This window comes from Onychomys torridus, chromosome 8 (genome assembly GCF_903995425.1).
Source record: "Onychomys torridus chromosome 8, mOncTor1.1, whole genome shotgun sequence".
Taxonomy (NCBI): domain Eukaryota; kingdom Metazoa; phylum Chordata; class Mammalia; order Rodentia; family Cricetidae; genus Onychomys; species Onychomys torridus.
In genome coordinates this window covers 5,003,710-5,029,857 of record NC_050450.1, presented here as the reverse complement: position 1 = coordinate 5,029,857, position 26,148 = coordinate 5,003,710, and the positions used below count along the sequence as shown (strand labels likewise).

Genomic DNA, 26,148 nt, shown 5'->3' with positions numbered 1-26,148 from the left:
TGCTTACATGTTAGGCGGCTCACAACTGCCTGAAACTCCAGTGCCAGGGGATCTGACACCCTCTTTTGGCCTTTGGGCGTACTACACTCATATACACAAACCCACATACGAGGCCTTTTGGAAAGGGCAGGCTAGATTGCATACCTCAGTCTGAGAACTTTCCTGTGGCATATGATGGGCTTTCATAGCAGCCCTCTGTGGCTCCACTCAGGAAATAAATAGAGAGCTCTGTTGTCTTCTTCCCTTTCCTCTTTCTTTCATACCAGAGATTGAAACTACCATTCAATGACCAACCTTTTTTTCTTTTTTTAAAACTTTTTGGGACAAGGTCTCACTGAGTTGCCCAGGATGGCCTTAACTGTTTTATCATCCTGTTTCAGGCCCTCAAGTAGCTGGGATTACAGGCCTACATCAACAGACCTGGCTAGCTCTGCTGTCAAAGAGTGAGGACACACATCTACATTCTCTCACACGTGTCACAGACCCAATCACTACTTGAGAAGAGGGAAATAGCTAACATTGTTTAAACTGCAGGGATCTTTCAAAAGCCAACCTTTTTAAAAGACTTATTTATTTATTATGTATACAGTGTTCTGTCTGCATGTATCCCTGCAGGTCAGAAGAGGGCACCAGATTGAATTATGAGCCACCATGTGGGTGCTGGGAATTGAACTCAGGACCTCTGGAAGAGCAGCCAGTGCTCTTAACCTCTGAGCCACCTCTCCAGCCCACAAGTCAACTTCTTTATTTAAACTTTGTAGTGCTGGAAATCAAACAGAGGGCTGATCTACATTCCCACACTCATCAAATATTATTTTTACGGGGGAAAAACAAAACAACAATTTGTGAAATAATTCAGGGAATACTGTTCACCAACGCCATCATTCTCCTTGATAATACCTAAGGGAATAAGGAAGTTCCAATTACGGGCACATTTTGCCCTACTTTTCTCAGTGTTCCTCAACTTAACTTTAACATTTTCACTAATAACCTAGTTGCAACAGTCCCAAGAGGACTGGTTTTTAACAAGATCAGACAGGCATTACTATCCAAATAGTTTTAGAATACAGCACAAGCAGAGGAACACAGTTTGATAGGAAACATTCTCAGTGGAGCAGTAAAGGACTTCTAGGGTTCTGTTAACATATTCTTGCCGGGAAGATGACAGTTGGGTCAGCACCGTAAGAAATGGGGTTTGAGAGGCTAGGGGAGCTGTGTAACACCAAGTATGTGTGTCATCTTAAAATACACATCAATAGTCTGGCTCTCTTACTCACAAAGCTCTAGGCCATCCTTCTACAACACCACGAACCCTACTCTGCACATGCCAAGGAATGCACCCATACAGCAGACATCCTCTAAAACAGTCTCTTAAAATCAAAGATCAAGCTAGGCATGGTTAGTGTATTCTCATAATCTTAGTTAGTACTAAAGAATGCTGAGGCAGAAGGGCAGTCAACAGAGTTCGAGGCTAGCCTGGGATATACAGTGAAATCCTGTCTAGAAACACACACACACACACACACACACACACACACACACACACACACAGAAAACCAGAATCAGAGTTCAATAAATGAGTGCCTGAAAGCTTTCACCCTAATGTCTCCTGAGCCCTACATCTGAGATGGCAACTATCTCAACAGGCTGAAAACACAATGCAAACAGGATGGTATTTCATTTTGTTTTGTTTCTCTGAGTCAGGGTCTCCTATTGTTTTTAGCCTGGCTCCTAATCCTAACTCTACCTCTCTAGTACCGGGATTGCAAGTATGTGCTACCACACCCAAAACCAAGTTGGAAGGTATTAGCATTCTGTTTTCAAAGCAGCCAGTTCCATTCCATTACTTCACTTTCCTGTAGGACACCTGGGCTTTCTCTCAACTATCTCTTATTCCCACCTCTGGGTAAATACACAAAACCAGTCAACGACCTTGACGTTAGTTTTTCTAACACATGCAGTGTGACAACACTAGAAAAGGACACAACTACAATCCTAGTGTGCTTACATAGCACTGTGTGGTTTGCAAAGTCTTTTCACAAATACATGTGATTGGGTTTCAAAACAGTGTACTGAGGATGGTACAACAGCTATTTGCATTTTACAGAGGACAGAGCTGAAAGAGTAGGTTTGTGGTACAATTCCACATTATCAAATAGTATTCAGAAATTACCTCACTGTATGTACTTTACATCTTAGTAAAAAAAAAAAAAAAATTAACCAAAATATATTCTAAAGCCTACTTTATTTTTCAGATGTCTGTTACTCATTCTTCCCTTAGCCTAGGCCCAACATGGGATTAATGTTCAGAGGTAGGAGGACTGTCCAATGTTTGAGGATAGCCTGGTCTACATAATTGCAGGCTACCCAAGGCTAGGACAGTAGCTCAGCTGGTAAAGTGTTTACTTGTCTTGCAAGCATGAGGCTCTGAGTTTGATTTCCAGAACCCACATAAAAAAGCTGGGTATGATGATGCACTGAATTCTAACATAGAGGAGGCAGAAAACAGGTAGATTCCAGGCTCAGTGGCCAGCCAGTCTAGCCTAATTGGGGAGTTCCAGCCAGTGAGATTTTTTTCTCAAAAACTAAGATGGCCGAGAACAGCACACGAAGCTGTCTTCACACCTGTGTACACACATACATGTACACCCTTACATTTATGTGCAAAGGCAAAAGACCCCAAGCCCATTTATCTTTTTTCTAAGAGTGGTGGCATGCTTGTAATCCAGCACTTGGAAAGCAGAGATGGAAGGATCTGGTGTATTGCTTAACTTCAGCTACATAGTGTGATGGAGGCCAGCCTCAGGTATGTAAGACTATCTTAAAACAAAATAGAACAAGCTGGGCGTGGTGGTGCATGCCTTTAATCCCAGCACGTAAACAAGCAAAAAAGAATACTAAGCAATATATGTTTGCCCAAGAAATGTTCCTCGAAATTCCATTTCTAAGTCAGACAGTGGTGGCACACCTTTAATCCCAGCACTTGGGAGGCAGAGGTAGTCAGATCTCCTGAGTTTATGGCCAGCCTGGTCTACAGAGCAAGTTCCAGGACAGCCAGGACTACACAGAGAAACCCTGTCCCCCCCCCCCCCCCCAAATGACAGTGACAGTTCAAGTTCTATTTCATACTATTATGACTTACAGAATCTGTAACAAGCAAGGGCCAATATATTTTAAACTTATTTCTCTGCCTAGTTAAATTTTAAGACATATTGCTCCTTAATGTTGGAGATATGGATTTATACAAGTATTACTGTACCTCTGAATGCTAATTTTGCTCATAGGTAATGGTCTTTCTAATTATCATTTTCCCTGCTGGAAAGAAAACCAACTACCTATGAGGCTTTGGGATCAGAAAAGAGAACAAGCAGGCTGGGCACCTGGACTGAAATGATGACTCGGAAAGGACAAGCCATTAACAGTGCATCTTTTGAAACCCTCGGTCTAATTCCCAAGAATATAAGTAACTTTAAATGGATAGCTAACTTCAAATTAAAAATGAAAACCCATGCTCAAAGGCCAGTCTTGGTAAGGTTTACCTCCAATGCCAATGCAGTCTTGTCATAAGCACATGGTACTCTCTTCTGGATTGCTTTTGCAAAGACAGGTCCATTCTGTGTGGATGGCAAAGGGTTGATTGCTGCCCCTGGAGTACTGGCAACTGTAGGTAGAGGAGTTGTGGTCTGAGGTTGAGCGTATGCGTGAGCAGGTTCTGGGATGCCATAACTGTTAGAATTCCTATTTCCATGCTTTCCATGTGGTGAGGACCTCACAAGCTTTTCAACGTAAGGGACAGGAATCATTCCAACCCGGCCATCCTTGTTCCGGGCACTCCACCACTGTTCTTCAGGCTTTTCTATTATCACTAGAATCTCGCCCTTTTTAAAGGGTAGGTCTTCAGCATCATTCCCAGGAAAGTCATACAGAGTCCGTACATACTCCACATTTTCTTCTGCTGCAGACAAGTTGGGTGCTGAGACAGAACCCATGGGTGGGCTTGGATACCTTAAGAGAGAAACAGAATTATTCCGAAGAAAAATCTTATCTTATTCTATACTGGTATCTGTCCAAAACCTATTACCCATCCTTCTCTATCCACCTTTATTGTATTCTCAATAATTAAGAATGTTTTGTCAATGTACATTCTGGTTGTACTTTCTATACCTTAAATAGACCTTGTATCGTGTGTACATGGACACATGCACCATCACCCACAACGTGTTTCAAGAAGGTTTTGTTTTCAGATAACTGATCTGAATTTATTTAACTCTTAAGTTCTGTTGAAGCCTTCTTTTGTTACAACCATCACAGGCACATTTTCTCACACTCTTCATCTATGGCTCACATCCTGCATAGTTACAACAAATGCAAACTATGAAAACCATGGCCAGTTAACTGGCTCGGCAGTATATTTACTGTGCAAACCTTATGACCCGAGCTTGATCTCCAAAATCAATGTAAATGCTAGAGAGAACTAACTCCTGACCACATACATGTCTGTACCCTCCTCCCCAGCTGATAAAACTAAACAAACAAACAAACAAACAAACAAAACAAAAAACAGACAAAAAAGCCAAGTGTGTAGTAAGATGGGGGGGTGACTGATTGTGGTGGCGCACACCTTTAACCCTTCCCTAGGAAGGCAGAGGCAGACAGATATATAAGGTCCAGGCTAGTGTGACTTACAGAGCAAGTTCCAGGTCATCCAGCCAGAGCTGAACATGAGTCCTGGCTCAAAAATAAAGAGTGAGAGGGAGGGAAGGGGCGTGCTCGCCTGCTATGTACAAGGCCCTGGATCTGAGCTACCTCTAACAAATGAAACCCAAATCCAAACCAGATAAATTCTATTCTAATCCAAACTTTAAAAATTCAAGTTGAACTACTCTTCAAACAGTCCTCCACTTCTTGTTTTTATCATTTTAAGGAAGTTTCACTGGAAGAACAAAACGAAGAACAACAAAACAAAGACAGGGTGGAGAGATGGTCATTAAAGGGATTATGATACAAACACCTGACTGAGTTCAAACCTCTAGTGCCTAAGTGAATGGCCCGAAGTACCTGTAGGGTTGGCCAGTATAGGGGAGGCAAAGGCAGGGAAGCTCCGTGGCCAGCCAGTCACTCTAGCACATCAGTGAGCTACAGGCTTGGTAAGAGACCCTGTCTCAAAAAGGAAGGTAGAGGGGCCAGGGAAGTTACTCAATGGGTAAAGGTGTTGGCTATGCAAGCTTGCCGATCTGAGTTTGATCTGCGAGAGTCTCGTGAAAAGCTGGATGTGGTAGCTCCTATAACCCCAGCACTGCTAGAATGAGATGAGAGTCAAGGCAAGAGTCACCTAGAAGCTTGAGGGCTAGATAGTCTGGAATACTCTCTGAAACAGCAGAAACAAGAGAGATCCTGACTGAATCCTGAAGGCTACCCTTTGACTTCACATGTGTGCTGTGGCAACGTGCCCCCAACCCTTGCAAAGTAAGTAAGTTTAAACAAAAGGTGGAAAGTGATTGTTTAAAAAATATTTCATCATTTGCATGGGTGTTTTGTCTGCATAGACGTCTGTATACCATGTATACCATGTGCTGTGTCAGATTCCTGAGACTGGAGTCAGTCTGTTTTGAGAGACTATGTGGGTGATGAGACACTGTAGTGATTTAAATGAGAATGGCCCTACAGGCTCATGTTTGAATACTCCAGCTGGTGGAACCTTTTGGGAAGGATTAGGAGGTGTGGCCTTGCTAGGAAAGATTTGTCACTGGGGGAGAGCTTTGGTATTTCCAAAGGCCCATGCTATTCCAGTCATCTCTCTCTCCCTGTTCCTCCCTCTCCCTCTGGCCTGTGCCTGTGATTCAGAATATAAGCTGTGGCACTGTGTTCCCCCGAAGTAAATTTATCTGGGGTCAGAGAACAGACAGCCACTAGAACAGAGCCAGAAATAGTGGCTAGAAAACGGGTCAGAGCAAGTCATAGCAGAAGTTGGGCGGTGGTGGTGCCGCCCACCTTTAATCCCAGCACTTGGGAGGCAGAGCCAGGTGGATCTCTGTGAGTTCAAGGCCACTTTAGAAACAGCTAGGCATGGTGACCTACGCCTTTAATCCCAGGGAGTGATGCAGAAAGTAGAAAGATACATAAGACGTGAAAACCAGGCACCAGAGTTAGTTAAGCATTTAGTTAGTTAAGCATTTTGCCTGGTTCAACATTTGGCTTGTTTAGCATTTAGGCTTTGGAGCAGCACAGTACAGCTGAGAGCCATTGGAATGAGGATTTAGAAGCTTGCAGTCTGAGGAGACAGACCAGCTGAGGAACTGGCGAGGTGAGGTAGCTGTGGCTTGTTCTGCTTCTCTGATCTTCCAGCATTCACCCCAATAACTGGCCTCAGGTTTGATTTCATTAATAAGAACTTTTAAGATTCATGCTACAATAAGCTGTTGTCATGCTCCCACCACAATGGTCATGGAATTTGACCCTGTAAAACCACGAACCCCAATACACATTTTCTTCTATAAGTCTCCTTTGCCAAGGTGTCTTATCACTCATAAAAAATTAGGGAAGACAGCCATCTCTTCAGCCCTGAAGAGCAATTTCTTTCTTTTTTTTTTTTTATTTATTTATTATGTGCACAGAAGAGGGTGCCAGATCTCATTACAGATGGCTGTGAGCCACCATGTGGGTGCTGGGAATTGAACTCAGGACCTTTGGAAGAGCAGACAGTGCTCTTAATCTCTGAGCCATCTCTCCAGCCCCGAAGAGCAATTTCTGATGAACACACTCACTGTCAGCCTTTGGCCCTCACATGCAAGCATACACATGTACTTGTACCCATCCACATGCACACACATATGAACATATACACACATACCCAAGCAAAGGGCTTACATGCTTGCCTTTTGGGGGGGGGGGGCTTGTTTTTGTTTTTTTGGTTTTCCGAGACAGGGTTTCTCTGTGTTGTTTTGGTGCCTGTCCTGGATCTTGCTTCTGTAGCCCAGGCTGGCCTCAAACTCACAGAGATCCACTTGCCTCTGCCTCCTGAGTGCTGGGATAAAGGCATGTGTCACCATCACTCAGTGCTTGCGAAATTTTTAAAGGATCCCAAATTCCATCTTCAATAAGAATTATCATCTAACCATTAAAATAAAAGTTGTACTGCAAAATTCACAACCATCAGCTCACTACCATCAGCCCCACTACCACTGTGTTTACATAGTCAACATATATTTGCCACGGAGAACGCATGTCCAGAGTCCCAGCTGGGAGTGTAGTTCAGACACGTGGCAGCACAAGCTCTGGGTTCTCTCCCCAGCACCAGTTAAGGAAAACAATGTGCCAAATCTGGGGAGAAACAGCTTACCACTACCTTTCCCAATTTTTCCTGAAGCACAGAATCTACCAGATTGAAAAGAATCTCAGTTTTAATCAGGGTCTACACCTCCTTAGGAGATGGCTTCAGCAGCAAGACTATCACCTTGCCCATTCCAGCACTGTCCTGAGGGATATGGGATTTACTGGTTTAATCATTCATATATTATTCTAATTTATTTTATCTTCACTTATCTAATGCTCAATTTCTTTCTTTCCTCTGATTAGTGACCTAAGTAATGTTCCCTATAGCTACTCTGACATGTATTATGTTGTTTATTTAGTGTGTATTTTGGGGTGCTCACACATTCCTCGAAGTGCACATGGAGTTCAAAGGACAACTTGCAGGAGTCAGTTCTCCCCTTTCTACCAGTAGATTCCAGAGATTAAACTCAGCTTGTCAGGTTTGATGACAAGCACCTTTACCCACTGAGACATCTTGCTGGCCTTTGAAGCTTTTTGTTTTACTTTTGAGACAGAGTCTCTCTATGTAGCACTGACTATCCAGAACTTACTATGTAGACCAGGCTGGCCTCAAACTCACAGAGATCCAACTGCTTCTGCCTTACCAAGTGCTGGGATTACAGGTATGCCACCATGCCCAGTTTGTCTTTCTTCAAATCCTGTACATACCTACCTATGGGAATTTCTATACTCAATGCAGCAAGGGTGCTTCTGCATGTTTCATGATTACCTTTCTGGCAGGGGAGTTCGTGAATGTTGTGAACCCTTGAGTATAGTTTTGGTTTCTTTTCTCTTCTTGGTACTGGGATCTGAACCTGTGATCTTGAGAGTGCTATGCATGCGCACACACATTCTTCCATTAGGTATATTTCATCAACATTAGACTTTCTATAAATGCCCTAAATTAAAGAACTGAACTTGTTTTGTTTTTTGAGACCACATTTCCCCATGTAACAGCCCTGGCTGTCCTGGAACTCTTTGGTAGACCAAGCTGGTCTCGAACTCAGAGATCTGCCGGACTCTGCCTCCCAAGAGCCGGGATTAAAGGTGTACGCCACCACCACCTGGCCAGAACTGAACTTTTTAATGGTCCTTGGTACAGGCTACTACATTGGTTTTGTTTGTTTGTTTGTTTGTTTGTTTTTTTCGAGACAGGGTTTCTCTAGCTTTGGAGGCTGTCCTGGAACTCACTTTGTAGACCAGGCTGGCCTTCAACTCACAGAGATCCACCTGCCTCTGCCTCCCGAGTGCTGGGATTACAGGTATGCGCCACCACCGCCCGGCCTATATTGTTTTTCAAAAGGCATCTTACATAATTGGCAAACTTATATCTTTCTAATACAAATAACTACTTAAATTTAAAAACCTAAAAAAAACCCCCTTGTTTCTTACTAATCAAGAGCAAATGTCTTAATATCAATTCACCTAAAAATGGACAGTGGGAGCATTAAGCGTAACAAAGAGTTAATATTTATTCGTGGAAAAGTTTAGCAAGCCTTTTGTTTATTTTAAAGGTTTATTTATTATGTTTAATTATGTATATATGTATGCGCACATGAACGTTAAGTGTCTGGGGGAGGCTAGAAGAGGACATCAGATGCCCTGGGGCTAAAGTTAGTTGTGAGCTGCCTCACATGTCCTGGGAACCAAACTTGGGACTTCTGAAGGAACAGCAGGCCCTTTTAACTGAGAAACCATTTCTGAAGCCTCAAGCTTTCCATTTTTTTTTTTAAAAAAAAGATTTATTTTATTTTATTTTATTTTATATGTATGAGTATTTTGCCTGCATGTACATATGTGCACCTGCATACCCAGTACTTCAGAGGCCAGAAAGAGTCAGACCTCCTGGAATTCAAGTTATGGATGATTATGAGCCACCATGTGGGTGTTGGGAATTGAACCCAGACCCTCTGCAAGAGTAACAAGTACTCTAAAAAGTTAAGCCATCTCCCTAGCCCCAAGAACTTTCTTTTTAAAGATGGTCTCACTATGTGTAGCCCAGGATGGCCTTTAACTTACAATTCTCCTGCTTCCATTTCCCAAAACTGGAACTGCAGGCAGGCATATACCACCAAGCTTGTGGTTTGTAGTCTTGGTGACAGACTTAATAATGACAACAATCCAGAGGCACAGATTCTGACACTTACATTAATTAGGGTAGAGATTTCCATCCAGAAAATCTGTGTAAGTCCTCACTCACTGCCTCAGAGATAATTAGCTTCAGAACAAACTGTATCTTTTAGGTAAAGAATTTATGTCAATGCATTTGAGACATCCACAACAATTCCTGATACGCAAACTCTTGTGTGGTATGCCCATACACCTTAAAAGCATATCCCTGTTCCTATTTCAAGAAACACAGAGATTCTATTCCAAGTTTGGTGTGCACCATACAGATTTTACTTTACAGCACAGTAAGTCCTATTTCAGCTCTCATCCAAGGGTGTTTGATAGCCAAGGCTACACAGAGAGAGCCCGTCTCAAAAATAAATGAACAAATAAACAACATAACTCCAAACAGTTAAACACCACAGATTATGAGGGCACCATTACACCTTCATTGTGGACCCAAAACAATAAATCCATGTACCAGATAGCCACTAACCCTAGTATGTACTAAGCATTTAGGAGACCAAAAAATATGAATAACACCAACCTTTTGTTTTTGAAAGATCCTAATTTAGAGACAGAGCTGGAATAAAACTTAGCACAAAGCATAGTTATTGTGTGTTGGGGCAGGAGTTGATAGAATTCAGGAGTATTCTACAGAAAGAGTGAATTTTTAAAAGTAGTAGTCTTTTAAATGTGACATGTCCCCCACAGGCTCATGTGTTTCAACACTTGGTCCCCAGGTGACAGCACTGTTTTGGAACCTGTAAGAGGAGGAAGGGTTGTCAGCAGCACATCCTCAAGTTTGACAGCCTGGCTCCACATCCTATCTACTCCCTGCTTCATGCCCCTGATGCCAGGCTTCCCCAGCCATGGTGACTGAGTCTCCTCCCTTCTCAGACTGCGAGCTGTAATGACCTGCTCCTCCCTAAGCTGTTCCTTGTCAGGTATCTAGTCACAGCAATGGAAAAGCAATGCACACAGATGTGATGTCCAAAAGACAACAAACAAACCAGCACCGGCCCTGCCAAGACTGTGCTTCAGATGGGCTTAGTAGACCCCAGTCCCCAGGACTCAGCTGCTTCTCACTCCCCAAAAGCACAGCATTGGCTCCCAAAGAACAGAAGCTCTGCTGCAAACCTCCCAGAAGACAGCAAACTTCTATGAGTACCAGGTGATACAGACTTTGGGGTCTGTAGGCTACAAATGGTTTTTATGTTTTAATGCTAGGCACAGTGGCACTCACTAATCTTAAAATTACTGCTTTTTATTTTATTTGTATGTATGTATCTTATTATGTATGGTGTATACGTATATGTGGGTACATGCACCCATGTGTACACATGAACAAGCTAGAGCAACCAATTAGATATACATTAGATATCTCCACCTTGAGACAGGGTCTCTCAGTGAACTAGAAGCTCACCATTTTTTTGGCTAGGATAGCAAGCTTTCAAGGACCCACCTATCCTCTGCCACCCAAATGCTGGGGTTACAGGCACATACAGCCATGCCCTCCCCCCCTTTCTGAGTAGGTCTTACTATTTTCTTATGAAGTTTTGGTTGCCGTGCAACTTGCTATGTGGACTAGCCCCCGCTTCCCAAGTACTGGGATTAATGGTGTGCATTGCCAGGCCTGGCCAGGCCTAGATTTTTATATGAGTTCTAGGGATTTGAATGAAAGTCTTCATGTTTTCAGAGCAAGTGCTCTAATGAACTCCTAGTATTTGTATCAATTACTTTCTGTCGTGTGATAAAACACCATGACCAAGAACAATTTACAGGTACTAGAATGATGGCTCAGATCAAGAGAAGCTGGTCTTTCAGGACTTGGTTCCAGTTCCTAGCATTCAAATGGCAGCTCACTACTGTCTATACGTCCAGTTCCAAGGGATCCACCCCCCTCTGCTGGCCTCCCTGAGTACCAGGCATACATATAATACACAAACATATATACAGGTAAAACTTTCATACACATAAAAATTAAAAAGAGCAACTTATAGTTTATTTGAAGTATTTCATAGAGTTAGAGTCCACAATGGCAGGAGAGGCAGAGTATCAGGTGGTCACAGAAAGTGAGAAATTACACCTCAACAGCACACAGGAAGCAGAGACAGAAAACAGGAAGCAGGGCAGGGCTACAAACTATCCAAGTCCAACCTACTGACCTACCTCCTTTATTAAGCTGGTACCTCCCTAAGAAACCGTTAGTGACTTTTCTGTTGTGTCATACTACACCAGGACCAAGAGCAACTTACAGGGCAATCTCCCTAACTATCACCACCAACTGGGGACTGAGTATTCAAATCCCTGAGCCTGTGGAGTACATTCCTCACTCACTTAAACCACAATAGTAACCATCTTTTTTCCCCTTTCTTGAGACAAGCCGGTCTCAAATTAGTGGAGGATTCTCCTGGCTCAGCCTTCAAAGAACTAGAGTTACAGGCATGTGTCTATTATGCCTGCTCTAGGTAACAACCTCTTAGTAGTATTCATCTTCCAATTCTAAGCTGAAGTTGAACCTATGACCTCACTCATGCTAAGCAGCAAGTGCTCTACTACTGAAACACATGTCCACTTCCCATTTAAAAAAAAAAAAATTAACCATTTTACTGCTGGGCCAAAAACTGAACCCATGGCCTCTCTAATCACATGTACACACAGATATACACCCATCTCCCTCCACTCAGTGGCATTCATTAAGTCCGCTTCCCTTCTCTATATTGGTATTTTATTCAGGCCAATACTACAGCACCCCACATCCTTGCATAGCTCCTCTTGTTAGGTATGTCCATCCCTGCTCTGCTTGGTTATCTGAGCAATCCTATTTAAGTTTAAGGCTCTTTTTTTTTTTTTTTTTTTTTTAAAGCTGAGGATCAAACCCAGGGCCTTGTGCTTGCTAGGCAAGTGCTCTCTACCACTGAGCTAAATCCCCAACCCCAAGTTTAAGGTTCTTAAATCTATTATTCAATCCCTGACTTCCTTCTCAATGAAGCCACCACACCAACAACACTTCACTCTTTGCAAGTTCAACAAACAAAAACACAAGTTCCTTTCGGTCAGGTAAGATGGCTAAGTTGGTAAGTGGGTAAAAGTACTTGCGCCCAACCCTGATCGCTGGAATCTGATCCCATGGTGAAAAGAATGAATTCCCTATAATCATACTCTGACCTCCGCACATACCATGACACATTCACACAGACATATCATATGGACACTAATAGATTCTTGGGGGCTGGAGAAATGAGTCAGCTTAAACTCATTTGCTGCTTTTGCAAAGGTCCAGGTTTGATAGCCGGCACCCACACAGAGGCTAAAAACCACCTGAAACTCCAGTTCCTATATATCTTAGGATTTCTGTTGCTGTGATAAAACACTATGACCACGAACAACTAGGGGAGAAAAGGGTTTGTTTCAGTTTGCAGTCCCACAGCACACACCCACATAAATATGGGCATAATTAAAGACAATAAATGACTCATTTATTTTTATTTTATGTGCATGTGTGTTTTACCTGCATACATGTCCATGTACCACATGCATGCAGTGTCTGCAGAGGCCAGAGAGGGGTATCAGATGCCCTGGAACTGGAATTACAGATGGGTCTGAGCTTAGAGCACTGGCTGCTCTTCAGAGATTCCCAGCACCCACATGGTGGCTCCTAATTGTCTGTTCTAGGAATTTAACATCCTCTGCTGCCTGCCACAGGCACTGCATCAACATGATGCACTAGTAATACATGCAGACAAAATACCCATACACATAAAATAATTTTTAAATTAATATATAATTTTTTGAAAGGAGTTTTGGTTGGCATGATGGTACATGTCATTAACCCCTGCACTTCAGAGAAAAGGGCAGACAGTTCCAGTGAGTTTGAGCCCAGGCAGGGCTACATAATGAGATCCTGCCTCAAAATAAAACAAAAATACTAAGTTTTAAAAGGAACCTGAACGTATAGCATACATGTGTGGACAATGCTGCTCCAAGAAGACATGGAGTTATTAAATGAAAATCTCAGTGCCAGAGCTGGATTCCTTGAGAGTTACTGGTCTAGGAGGCCTATGAGGTTCCCCAAAAGATATAACTGCTCACCATTACCTTCCACAGGTAAATGGTAACACCCTATTGCTGAGGTATATTTTCACTGTAGTAACAGAAAATCCCGGATGCGACAGTTGTGAACTCTGTAAGCTCCAATACCCACATTCTAGGTAGGATGTGCCCACAGGTGAAACAGTGGCATGAAGGTTATGGGAGTAATCAAAAACTTGGCAGTTAGATTAAGGGTAATACCCAGAAGGGAATTTATGCCTGGTCCTGTAAGTATAGTCAAACGCTCATGGCTAGGGAGGTCATCGGCCTGGGGAGACCCTACTACTTGCTATTCTGCTAAAAGGGCGTGCTGTCAAACTGCTTCCTAAATATTTTATGTTTATACTACAGATTAGTGTTGCCTTAATGCTGGCCAGAAGTTTCTCTCTGCAGTGGCAGCAGTTAATGCAGAGACTCAAAACTGGTCAAAGCAGAGAAAGAGTGACTACTGAGTGCACAGCCCTAAACAGGACATCAAATCAACCCCCTCCCCAGTAAAGCTCAGGGAACAACATGGAAGAAGGGTCACAGATGAATACAAGAGCTGGACAATGGGGAGGGCTGTGAAGTGCTGTCTTCTGGGCATGACGTGAGTAATGCACTCACGGACTCACCACAGCAGCTGTGGTCACCTGTACACATCGACTCAACAAAACCAGTCAGTGTGCCAATGCAGCACTACTGCACCCCATGTCACAACACAAACGAGAGGACCGAGGAGGGAGGAGAGTGACTCTGGAGATGGGGAGGTTAGGGGTGGACATGATAAAGATTCATTGCTTACACAGATTAAACTGTTGAAAAATACATAAAACAGACTCTAATTTTTAAAGCAAGGTAAAAGTCTATTCTTTTGAGGTGGGAAGATATACCTTTAATCCAGATACTCTTAGGTGGGAAGATCCACCTTTAATCTGGGCCACACCTTCTGGTGGCAGCCTATATGAAGGACATGGAAGAAGGAAGCTTGTTCTCTTTGCCTGCTTGCTCTCTCTTGCTAGTTTCTTCACTGGCACTAAAGCCTAATACTTTGGGATTCTGATATATACTGAAGACCAGCTGAGACATCCAGCTTCATGGAGTGAACTACTGGATTATTGGAATTCCATTCAGAGCCAGTTGTTGTTGGACTAGCTGGACCATAGTACATATAAATATTCATCCTATTAGTTCTGTTCCTTTGGAGAACCCAAATACAGACTCTGGTACCAGGAGTGGTTCTAGAACAACAGAAGTATATGGGTGGATTTTTTAAGTATCTGGAATAGGCATTCCAATCTGCTGCCACCTATAGTTACTGAAGTCTTTCCTAGAAGCTTGGAGTATTGAAAGCCTATGATGTGAATTATATTACAAACTGAAGGAGACAAATGCATCTGATTATCCTGATTCACCAACTGTGAGAGGCAATGGACTTGGTGACTCTGTATATAAAACTTTGGACAGTCTGTGGGAAAATAAGGAAAATGAAACCAACTGGTTGCTTCTAGCATCTCTGGATAAACTGGCAAAGGAAAAGAAGCTTTGAGGTAAAATTACCCAACTTCCAGCATCTCAGAATAGTGAAGGACAACAATGAATGCAGTGACAAAATTGACCAGCTCCAGATGTGCATTTAAGTCTAAAGGTTTCTAAGCATGCCCTGGAAGAGAATCTTCTCTCCAGCAGCCACAGAGCTCAAGTTGCTCTGTGGAAAATCAAACTGAAGCCCTCATTATAAGGTTGGCATAATTACAACATAATTAAAGTCCTAGCCTCAGAAGGTGCTGGCAGATGAAGTAAGGGCATTAATTGGCAAAGAATGGGACCCTGTATCTTGGAATGGAGATGTATAAGAGAATCCTACTGAAACTGAGAACTTTTATCAGACTTTTATCTCAGCCAAGTGAAGAAGTCTCTCCATCCTCAGCAGATGTACTCCTACCCCCAACCCCTGAAATACTGCCTTTTCCAACTTTGACTCAGGAAATTAATCTTTCAATGTGTGCTAAACCACCTGTGACTTTCTCTGAAGGACATGCCAGACAAGGCAAGGCAACACTGATGTCCCTCAGGGCCCACCTAAGTTGTCTCTAGACCTATAACCAGTATAAAGGCTAAGCAGGCTCCTCAAGGGGAGGGATAAAGTCCATGAGTAGGTATGCTATACTACTAACAGCTTAATGAATTTGCTAATTCATTCAAGCAGAAGTCTGGGGAATGTGCAGGAATGGATCTTAGGGGTGAGGGATAATGATGAAAGGATCATAAAACTGGACCAGGCCGAGTTTGATATGGATCCACTGAGGGAGATTCTAGGTTTAACTCGGAAGCTCACACAGCTAAAAAAGGAATCAAAAGTTTGTTTGAATGGTTGGATGAAGCATTTGTCAAAAGACAGCCTACTGAAAATGCGTGGAGAGATGCCTGACATCTCTTGGCTTACTTACTGTTGGCAAAGGGATCTGAAGGCTCAGGGAAGCTGCAATGCTAGTGTGGGTATGCTGTGTAAAACCTGATCCTCCACAATGGGAAGGCCCAGAAGACGTGCCCTTCACTGATTCTGTAAGACACAGAACGGTGAGAGGGCACCAGCACATCTGAAGAGCTTTGTTGTTACACCCTTGTCCTTGTGCCACACCTTACAGTCAGACATACTGCTGCTCAGTAGGACGAAGTAAATGCAATGGGTTTAACGGGGCCTCAAAGTAGTGGGGCCAGGTGTCAGCAGCACTGAATCACTATAATAGACAGCATAGACCAAGTCATATCCATAATGGCCTGAACCATAATAGGCAGCACAGGCAAAGTCATTCTTATGATGTTAGGACTCCTATCAACCTTTGGTACTGGTTAATCAATCATGGTGTTTCCCAGCATGAAATAAGAAGCTGTTGACAGTCAAGCTTAGGCAGTGAAGGAAACCACTAAAAACAGAAAGCTGGTGAAGATGCAATTGAATGAGGGGGCCATGTTCCAGCCCCAGCAAGCAGAAGAACTTGGCAGCTTCAGCCACATGGTTCTGGCTTTAGAGTCAAGGATAGGAGAAAGGCATTATGGAATCTCCCTCCATGACTAAAGAAAGCCTCTAAGGCTAGGCATGTGTCAGGGGTGTCCCTGCATGGAGGTCTCTTAGATCATTTCACAAAGCTGTGAAGGTGAAACATGGATTGCCTGGGCGACCCCAAAATGCTAGAGATGAAAGAGCTGTGGGATACCTGCCAAAGAGAGCTGCTAACAGGGAGTAGAACCAGCACAAAAGAAAGAAGTGTGTTGTAGTTAATAAAGCTGAAAGAAGTTGGTGATGTGAAGAGCACTTTGAATCAGACATGGAGTTTAGAGTTTACCCAACTGCTTTTCAGTCTTGCTTTGGTCCAGTACTTCCTCACTATCCTCCCTTTCCTCCATTTTGGAACAGCAATGTGTATCCTGTGCCATTAAATGTTAGAAGTATGTTTTTATTTTGATTTTATAGGGGATTACAGTTAAGAGATTGCATGAGTCTCAGAAGAGACTTTGGACTTTCATAGACTATACAGATTTTTAAAGTTAAACTTAATGCATTTCTGTATTACAATATGTCTATAAGCCTATGGGGGCCAGGGAGTGGAATGTAGTGGTTTGAAATAAAAGTCCCCCTTAGGCTCACAGGGAGTGGCATTATTAGGAGATATGGTCTTGCTGGAGTAGCTGTGGCTTTGTTGGAAGAAGCATGTCACTGAGGGTGGGCTTTGAGATCTCAGAAGCTCTAACCAAGCCAAATCAGTTTCTTCCTGTTGCCTGCCGATTCAGATGCAGAACTCTCAGCTCCTTCTCCAGCACCATATCTGACTGCATGCTACCATGCTTCCCACCATGATGATAATGGGCTAAACCTTTGAACCCGTGAGGCAGCCCCAATTAAATGTTTTCCTTTGTAAGAGTTGCCATGGTCATGGTGTCTCTTCACAGCAATCGAAACCCTAAAACAGAAGTCTACTGCATTTTTGTTTGGTCTGTATGAGCAGAAAAAAATCCTCAAACAAATGAATGTTAGATCTGATCATTGAAAAAGGGAATCTCAGTCCATGAACCAATTTATAGATGAGCTGGTTTGCAGACCCAAAACTAATGAAGGGACAACCAGGTCCCCCTGCAGAAGGACTTTGATAAAATACCTAAGAGTTTTACTGTTAGCCTTTCCCCAGTCCCTCCCAAAAAGGATCTACACTGGGAAAAAAGAAAATAATCAGACTTTTCCAGTGTCTACTGTATACTGGTTCTGAATTAACACTGATTCTGGAAAAACCCAAGAAACATTGTGGTCCTCCATTTAAAGTAGGGCTTATAGAGATCAGGGGATTAATGGAGTTTTGGCTAAAGTCTGACTCACAGAACTCATCCTATGGTTATTAACCCAGTCACAAAATGTATAATTGGGACAGATACACTTAGAAGTTGTTGGCAGAATTCTCACACTGACTCCCTGACCTGTGGAGTGAGGGCTATTATGATTGGAAAGGCTACATGAAACATCTAGAGTTGCCTTTGCCAAGGAAAATAGTGAATCAAAACCAGTATCAGAACCTAGTGGTGGTGACGCACACCTTTAATCCCAGCACTTGGGAGGCAGAGGCAGGTGGATCTCTTTGCGTCTGATGCCAGCCTGGTCTACAGAGTGAATTCCAGGAAAGTCTCCAAAGCTACATAGAGAAACCCTATCTTGAAAAACAAAACAAAACAAACAACAGTATCACATCCCTGGAGGAATTGCAGAAATTAGTGCCACTGTTGAGGACTTGAAGATGCAGGCAGGTATTGTGGTTCCCACCACATCTCCCTGTAACTCTCCTATCTGGCCAGTGTAGAAGATGGATGGATTGTGGAGAATGACAACTGACTATGAAAAACTCAATCAAGTTGTGACTCCAATTGCAACTGCAGTACCAGATGTGGTGACCTTACTAGAGCTAATTAACACATATCCTGGTACATGGCATGCAGCAAATGCCTTTTTCTTGGCACCTGTCTATAAGGACCACGAGAAGCAATTTGCTTTCAGTTGGCAAGGCCAGCAGTATACATTTACAGTTTTACTTTATTAGGATATATTAACTCTGCAGCCTTGTGTCATCATTTCATTTGAAGGCATCTCTTCAACAAAATATCACATCAGTTCACTATATTGATGACAATATGCGGACTGGACCATGTGAGCAAGAGGTTTAGACTTCTTGTTAACACATAAATCCAACCAAGTTTCAAGGGCCTACTACCTGAGTGAAATTCTTAGGAGTTCAGTGGTGTGAGGCATGCAGATATTCCTTCTAAGGTGAAGTGCAAGGTATTGCATCTGGCCCCTCCCACCACCAAGAAAAAAAAACACAATGTTTAGTGGGCCCACTCGAATTCTGGAGACAGCACATTCCTCACTTTGGTATATGCCAGCCCATATACTAAATGACTCAGAAAGCTGCTAGCTTTGTGTGGGGCCTGGAATGGGAGAAGCCTCAACAGGTCCAGGCTGATGTGCTCTATCTCTTGTATCATATGATCCAGCAGACCCAATGGTCCTTGAGGTGTCAGTGGCAGATAGGGATGCTGTTTGAAGCCTTTGGCAGGTCCCTATGGGTGAATCACAGAAGACACCTTTGAGATTTTGAGCAAGGCTCTATCATCATCTGCAGACAACTATTCTCCCTCTGAAAGATAGTTCTTGGCCTGCTATTGTGGAAACTAAAAGTTCTACAATGGGCCACCAGGTTACCATGTGACCTGAGCTGCCCATCATGACCTGGGTATTATCTGACCCATCAAGCTATTAAGAAGAATGTGCACAGCAGCAATCTATTAGCAAATGGAATTGATATATACATGATTGGTCCCAAGCAGTTTCTGAAGACACAAGCAAGTTACTTGACGAAGTTGCCCAAATGTCTATGGTTTACTACTCCCATTACAATGCCATCTGCTTCCAAGCATGCACCTGCAGCCTCATAGAGTGTGACCTATGATTAGTTGACTGAGGAAGAGAAGACTAGGGCCTGGTTTACTGATGGTTCTGTACGTCATGAAGGCACCACCCAGAAGTAGAGAGCTACAGCATTACAGCCCCTTTCTGAGACAACCCTGAAAGACACAAATCTTCACAGCAGGCACAACTTCAGGCAGTACACATTTTGTTTGGAAGGAGAAATGGCCAGATGTGTGATTGCTCACTGATTCATGGGTTTTAGCCAACAGACTGGCTGGATGGTCAGGGGCTTGGAAATAGTGATCGGGAAATTGGTGAGAAAGACATCTGGGCTTTCATCATCATGTAGACATCATGTGGACAGATCTCTCCAAATTGGCAAAGGATGTGAAGAAGATATTTGTTTCCCATGTAAATGCTCATCAGAAGGTGACTTCTACAGTGGAGGAGTTTAATAATCAAGTAGGTAAGATGACCTGTTCTGTAGACAGTCTTTTCCCCCAGCCATTCTGTCACTGGCCCACAAAGAAAGTGGTCATGGTGGTAAAGGTGGTGGTTATGCATGGGCCCAACAACATGGACTTCCACTCACCAAGGCTGACCTGGCTACAATGACAGATCTGCCAACAGCAAAGACTAACATTGAGCCCTAGATACGGCACCATTCCCTGGAGTGAGTGACTAAGCAACCTGGTGGCAGGTTGGTTACACTGTCCACTTCCTCTGTGGAAAGGACAAAATGCTGTAATAAGTTGGAGTAGATACTTATTCTGGTTATGGATTTCCCTTTCCCGCACTTAATGCTTCAGCCAAAACCACCACCTGTGGACTGACAAAATGCCTGATCCACCAACATGGTATTCCACACACTATTGTTTCTGACCAAAGAACTCACTTCACGCCAGAGACATGCAACAGCGGGCCCACAATCAAGGAATCCACTAGTCTCACCACTAGTCTTCACCATCCTGAAGCCTCTGGCCTGACAGACAGCTGGGATGGCCTTTTGAAGACATAACTACAGCACCTATTAGGTAGCAGCAGCCTGGAGAGTTGGGGCAGGTTCTCTTAAGGCACTATATGCTTTGAATTAGCATCCAATATATGGTACAGTTTCTCCCACAGCCAAGATCCACAGGTCCAGGAATCTTCAAGGGGTGGAAGAGGAAATGGTTTCCACTCACTATCACCCTTAGTGACCCATAAGGAACATTTTTTGCTTCCTGTTCCTGCAACCTTAAGTTCTGCTGGCCTACAAGTTTTAGTTCTAGATGGAGAAGCTCTCCTGTCAGGAGACACAGCAAACATTCCATTGGACTGGAAGCTGACTTCCCCTGGCCACTGTGGGCTTCTGTTTTGTTTTTGGTTTTTTTTCTTTGTTTGCTTTTTTTGAGCTAATGATCGAACCCAGGGCCCTGCGCTTGCTAGGCAAGCGCTCTACCACTGAGCTAAATCCCCAACCCCACTGTGGGCTTCTGATGCCCTTAAGCCAACAGGCTAAGAAAGACACACCAATATTAAGTAAGAGGGGTGACTGATCCAGGTTACCAAGGGGAAATTGGATTGCTTCTCCCAATGGAGGAGGACAGATTATGTCTGCAGTGTAGGAGATCCTTTAGGGTCTCTTGGTGCTACCATGCCCTGTGATTAAAGTCAATAGGAAACTACAACAGCCTGATCCAGGAAGGATGACAAAGGGCACAGACCCTTCAGGAATGAAGGATGGTTTCCTCCAGGAAAAGTCAAGACCTGCTGAGGATGAGGAAATGCAGAATGGATAGTGGAGGAAGGTAGTTAGAAATACCAGCTAAGGCCACGTGACCATTTGCAGAGACAAATTACAACTTACATGAGTATTTCTGTCATATTTTGTTAAGTATGTATTTGTACAGATAATTGTGGCTTTCCCTCAATTTATCATATAATGTAACACCAAGAAAATATCAGAAGTTATCATATTTGAGTTTAAGATACTAAGAGTATCTCTCAAGGGACATTGCCAGCTATTCTAAAGAACAGTTATGTTAGAAATAATTATGACTTGTTTATTGTTTTCATTTGGAAATTTAGCATGACAGAAAAGATACGAATGTGTGTCAAGTAGAGCTAAGAAAAATTTCAGAAAATTACATTGGTAATACACAAAACTAGCACCTGAGAAGATATATATAGTTGAATTACATTTTGTAAACAAGAGGAAGCCACTGCAGTACACATTTTTCCTCCTCAGGGGAATCTAATAGTTAACTTAGGTTTTATCCAACAACTTTGTTGCAAGCATATTTTAATAAAGGCCTGAACTCAATAATATAATCCACTTTCACAAATTAGATAAGTAATTTACTTAAATATTTTACCAAACATACTTCCTAAGCTTATACAAGCTCCTACACTGAAATTATTCAAGGTGATAGCACCTGCCAGCATCTACTAGGTCCTTCATGTTTGACAGAGTATCCTCTGTGAAATCTTAGTATCCTCATCTCTCTAACACAGATTACTATTCAGTCACTTTCTGATTTACATTTTTTAAAATTATTGATGTGTGTGTGTGGACACTCACTTTCCAGGGTGCACACACTGAGGATAAAGGACAACTCTGCAGAGTTGGTTCTCCTTCCACACTGATGTGGGTTTAGGGACCAACCTCAGGCCATCAAGCTTGTGTTGCAGATACTGTCACTCACTATGCCATCAAGCCTTGCCCCTTCTCTACATCTTTTCAAACTCCACTGATTTTGGCAGTTAACCTTACACTCTTTGTACCATCACAGCTTTATTTCTTCTATCTTAAAAAAGAAATTCTTTGACTTTTAGTAGGTGTCCTAAATTAAGTATAGTACCTTTTCATCTTCAAGTTCTGAGCAAATTACCCTATTAGCAATTCCATGAAGTCACCTCACCCTAAAAGGTCTCAATCAATACTCAATCCTAAAAACCTTTTTAGAAAATAGCTTAGAAATAAGGGGTTGGGGATTTAGCTCAGTGGTAGAGCATTTGCCTAGCAAGCGCAAGGCCCTGGGTTCAATCCTCAGCTCCCCCCCCCCAAAAAAATAGCTTAGAAATAAACCAGGCAGTGAAATACATTTTAAAGCTCTACTTTTTCAACTCACGTTTGGTATCATTTGCTATAACTTGATAAGATATTCATCAGAGGAAATTAAAGCAAATTATAAAATAATGCATTTTACTTGAAACACTTGGAGATCAGCATCTTTCTTTTTTTTAAGACAGGGTTTTACTATATATAGCCCAATTTGGCCTGGAACTCAAGGTCCTCTCTTCCTTAGGGGACTAGAGATGTGTGCATCTCTCTCATCCAGCTCCACATCAGTTTCTTTAAAGTATATGTTAAACCACTAAATTTAATTCCCCCGCCAAAAAAATATCTAGAACTGAATTAAAGCAGAATTAAGGCAAATAAATATACTTCCCACCTCGGGGGAGGGAGACTGATAATACAAATTTCCTCAAATAAAATCTCACTCTCTTTCCTTTGTAATTCTAGTTGGGTTTTTTGTTTTGTTTTTTCTAAAGGGAAGGGGGGCGACTTCAAATTCGGCATTGGATTCTGAAATTTCTACGTTTTCGACTCATTTTAACGATTTTTTCCAAAGGTGGCAGACCAGTTCATAACCTGCAGTTAGCTGTTGAGGTGTAGGAGTTCCAAAAGACTTAAATGGTGTACAAACTTCGCATGCATTTCAGAGGGAGAGCCACGGCTATCTGCAGAATCTCAAGGAAGTCTATATATTTTTTTATTTAATGTTTAAAAAAAATTCTGCATTAGTATTATAGTCAGCTGGAGTGACAAAACTGTGTATGTGTGTCGGTGGGTGCATCTATACAATCACCGCTAAGTGTCTAAACAAAATACATCCTTTCATCCAGTGACCCAGATCCTGACAGTGGCCTTCCAACTCGAATGTCTTCTGGTTTAGAATGCAGAAAAGAAGTTCCATTTCCCCCACCCTCAAAATTCAATCTCTGACCGACCCTCCCCATCGGGTCAGAAGGGCAGGAGCTCGCGTACCTGGGCGCTGGTTCGATTAAGGTGGTAGTATCCAGGTAGTGGATCTTGTAGAACTCCAGCAAGGCCGGCAAATGGTCAAACTCCTGGTCCCCGATCTTAAAGCGACGGTTGGGCAGGGAGTTGATGATGTAGTGAGAGACACGCGAGTTCTCGGACACGGACAGTACATAGTCCCCGGGGCAGGTAGAGGAGTCCCGGACTAGGAACATGCCATGGCGCTGGCCCTGGAGACGGGTCTGCGCCTCCTGGCGAGACACTGGTCCCATGTACCAGGCAGAGCGGTCTGCAGAATCAAACCTGGCGGACGACATGGTGTGGGTCCAGGGATGGGCGGCGTCTGCTGCTCTCGCCTGCTCGTGAAGCCTTTACCCGCTGTCGGCTTTGGGGCCGAGGAAGGGCCTCTCGGAACACCTCGAGGCGCAATCAGAGGGCTGGATCAGGACCTTCCTCTCGGCTCCGGGCCCCGCAGCATCCTCCGCCACCGCCCGCCTGCACCGGGCCGGCTTTTGCGGCCCGGGAACACGGGGCAAAGCCCTGGGGTCGAGGTGGGCGAAGCCAGCAACAGCGGAGGCCGCCTCGGGCTTCTCAGCTGCCCGGCGTCCAGGGGCGGCTCCGATTACTTCTGTCCTGGAACCCGCCGGCTCCGCAGCCTCACGAGCCCGCACCGGCCCTCGCCGTCACACGAAGCCGCCTCCTCCACCAAGAGTCGCGCCTCCCGGGCCGTTCTACCCAGCCCGCTCCCTATAGCCTCAGCAACAAAATGGCGGACGCGGGAGAAGCGGCCGGGCACCTCCCCCTTGGTCCAGCGCCCTCTGTCTGCGCACGCGCGGAGCCGGGCGCGGCCCCCACCACGCGGCCCTCCCTTTAACGTCTCTCGGCGCAGCCAATCAGGAGTGCGCTCGCAGGGGTCCCGCCGTGAGCCACTTGTGCTGGCTCCCGCGTTCCGGGAGGAGGCCGAGGAGGCGGTGGGTCAGGCCCTTCCTGGGCCGCAAAGCGGCGGTCAGGCAACCGCCGCCGCCGCTCCGGGACGCCTGCACTTGGCAAGAAAACAGCTGGAGCCGAGAGGGAACAGCGTTTTGAAAACCTGTTTCTGGGAACAAAGCGTAGCGCGCTGGCTGAAGGTCTGGCCGGGGAGGCGTGGCCCTCAGGTGACTGCGAGCCAGAGGGCCCTGATAATCAATGGGTTACTGAGTAACTCCTGCCCTAGGTGATCCGGCTTGGCACACGTGGAATGATGGTGAAGATCAGCTTCAGGAAGACTACAGTCAGGCGACAGCCAGGCCGCCACGGGCTCTGATACGCAATACCTGTATCTGGCTTGAAGGGCTTGCCTGCTCTAGCTCGCTGCTCTCCACAGTTCATTTCCTGCCATTCCACGTTGCTCAGCTCCAGCCATGCCCTCCCAACATATTTTCTCCCTCCACCCCCACTAGGATAAATATTTTTTTTTCTTTAGTTTGAGGGCGGGGCATTCAAGACAGTTTCTCTGTGTAGCCCTGGCTGTCCTGGAACTCACTCTGTAGACCAGGCTGGCCTCAAACTCTCAGAGATTCGCCTCCCTCTGCCTCCTGGGATTAAATGTGTGCACCACCACTGCCGGGCTAGGATCAAATTTGAATACAACAGGGATACTGTCTTACTCACCTTTATTTTGGCTGCCTTAACACCATGTTAGTCTTGAATGATCAGACATTTGTTAAATAAATGACTGTTGTAAAAAGTCACCAACACACTGATGCTGGGTTATTTGTCATAACATTTCCAAATTGGATGAACAGAAAGGCATGTCCCAAGCCAGGGGTGGTGGCACACCAGTAATCCCAACACTGGGAGGGTGGAGGCAGGAGGAGGATCATGAATTCAAGGCCAGCTGAGCTATATAAGAACCAACCTAAAAGTGGAAGTTAGAGGAGGAGGAGGTCCCAAAAGTGAGAAAGACCGGAGAAACACACCCTACTCAGGTTTTTGTTGGTGACATTTCATGCTGGCCACTTGTGTTTACCACGTTCAGCAAATCTTAGATTGTAGGGTAACAGGTGGTTCCTTCTCGGTGGTAAGCAACTGTCAAGGTCTTTGCCTTTTTGTAACTCAGCATAAGCATGTTTTTGCCTTCCCCAAGGATGCTTTTATAGGGCATGGGCAGTAAGATTGCTTGGGGAGTAAGGTCTCCCAGGCAAGCTTAACCATCTGATTGGATCCCAGGGTCTGAGGATAGAAGGAGAACCAACATATGAAAGTTGTCCTCAAGCTGGGCAGTGGTGGTGCACGCCTTAAATCCCAGCACTCAGGAGGCAGAGGCAGGAGGATCTCTGTGAGTTCGAGGCCAGCCTGGGCTACTAAGTGAGTTCTAGGAAAAAGGCACAAAGCTACACAGAGAAACCCTGTCTCAAAAACAAAAACAAAAACAAAAAAAAGCAGAGAAAGAATTAATACATTCATGCCTACTGCTGCTCAGCCCACTCTCTACACTTGTATAGTCCCGAACCAAAACCCAAGGGATGGTGTCACCCATAACTAATATAGTTGAGACAATCCTCCATAGACCAACGTGATCTAGACAATCTCTTGTTAAAACTCTTAAACCAGATGATGGTGGCACACACCCTTAATCCAGCACTCAGGAGGCAGAGGCAGGTGGATCACTGAGTTCAAGGCCAGCCTGGTCTAC

At 44.1% G+C, this 26,148-nt stretch overlaps 1 protein-coding gene across 1 annotated transcript in view; it reads right to left on the bottom strand.

Moving 5' to 3' along the window:
- Crkl (CRK like proto-oncogene, adaptor protein) overlaps positions 1-24,282 on the bottom strand; it is a 36,175-nt gene extending 11,893 nt beyond the window's left edge. The window contains exons 1-2 of the mRNA XM_036197641.1: positions 23,481-24,282; positions 3,540-4,005 (exon numbers count right to left, since the gene is read on the bottom strand). Of these exons, the coding sequence (XP_036053534.1) occupies positions 3,540-4,005; positions 23,481-23,791 (777 nt within the window). The 5' untranslated portion in view covers positions 23,792-24,282. The remainder of the gene's footprint in view (positions 1-3,539; positions 4,006-23,480) is intronic.
- Positions 24,283-26,148: the final 1,866 nt, after the last annotated feature.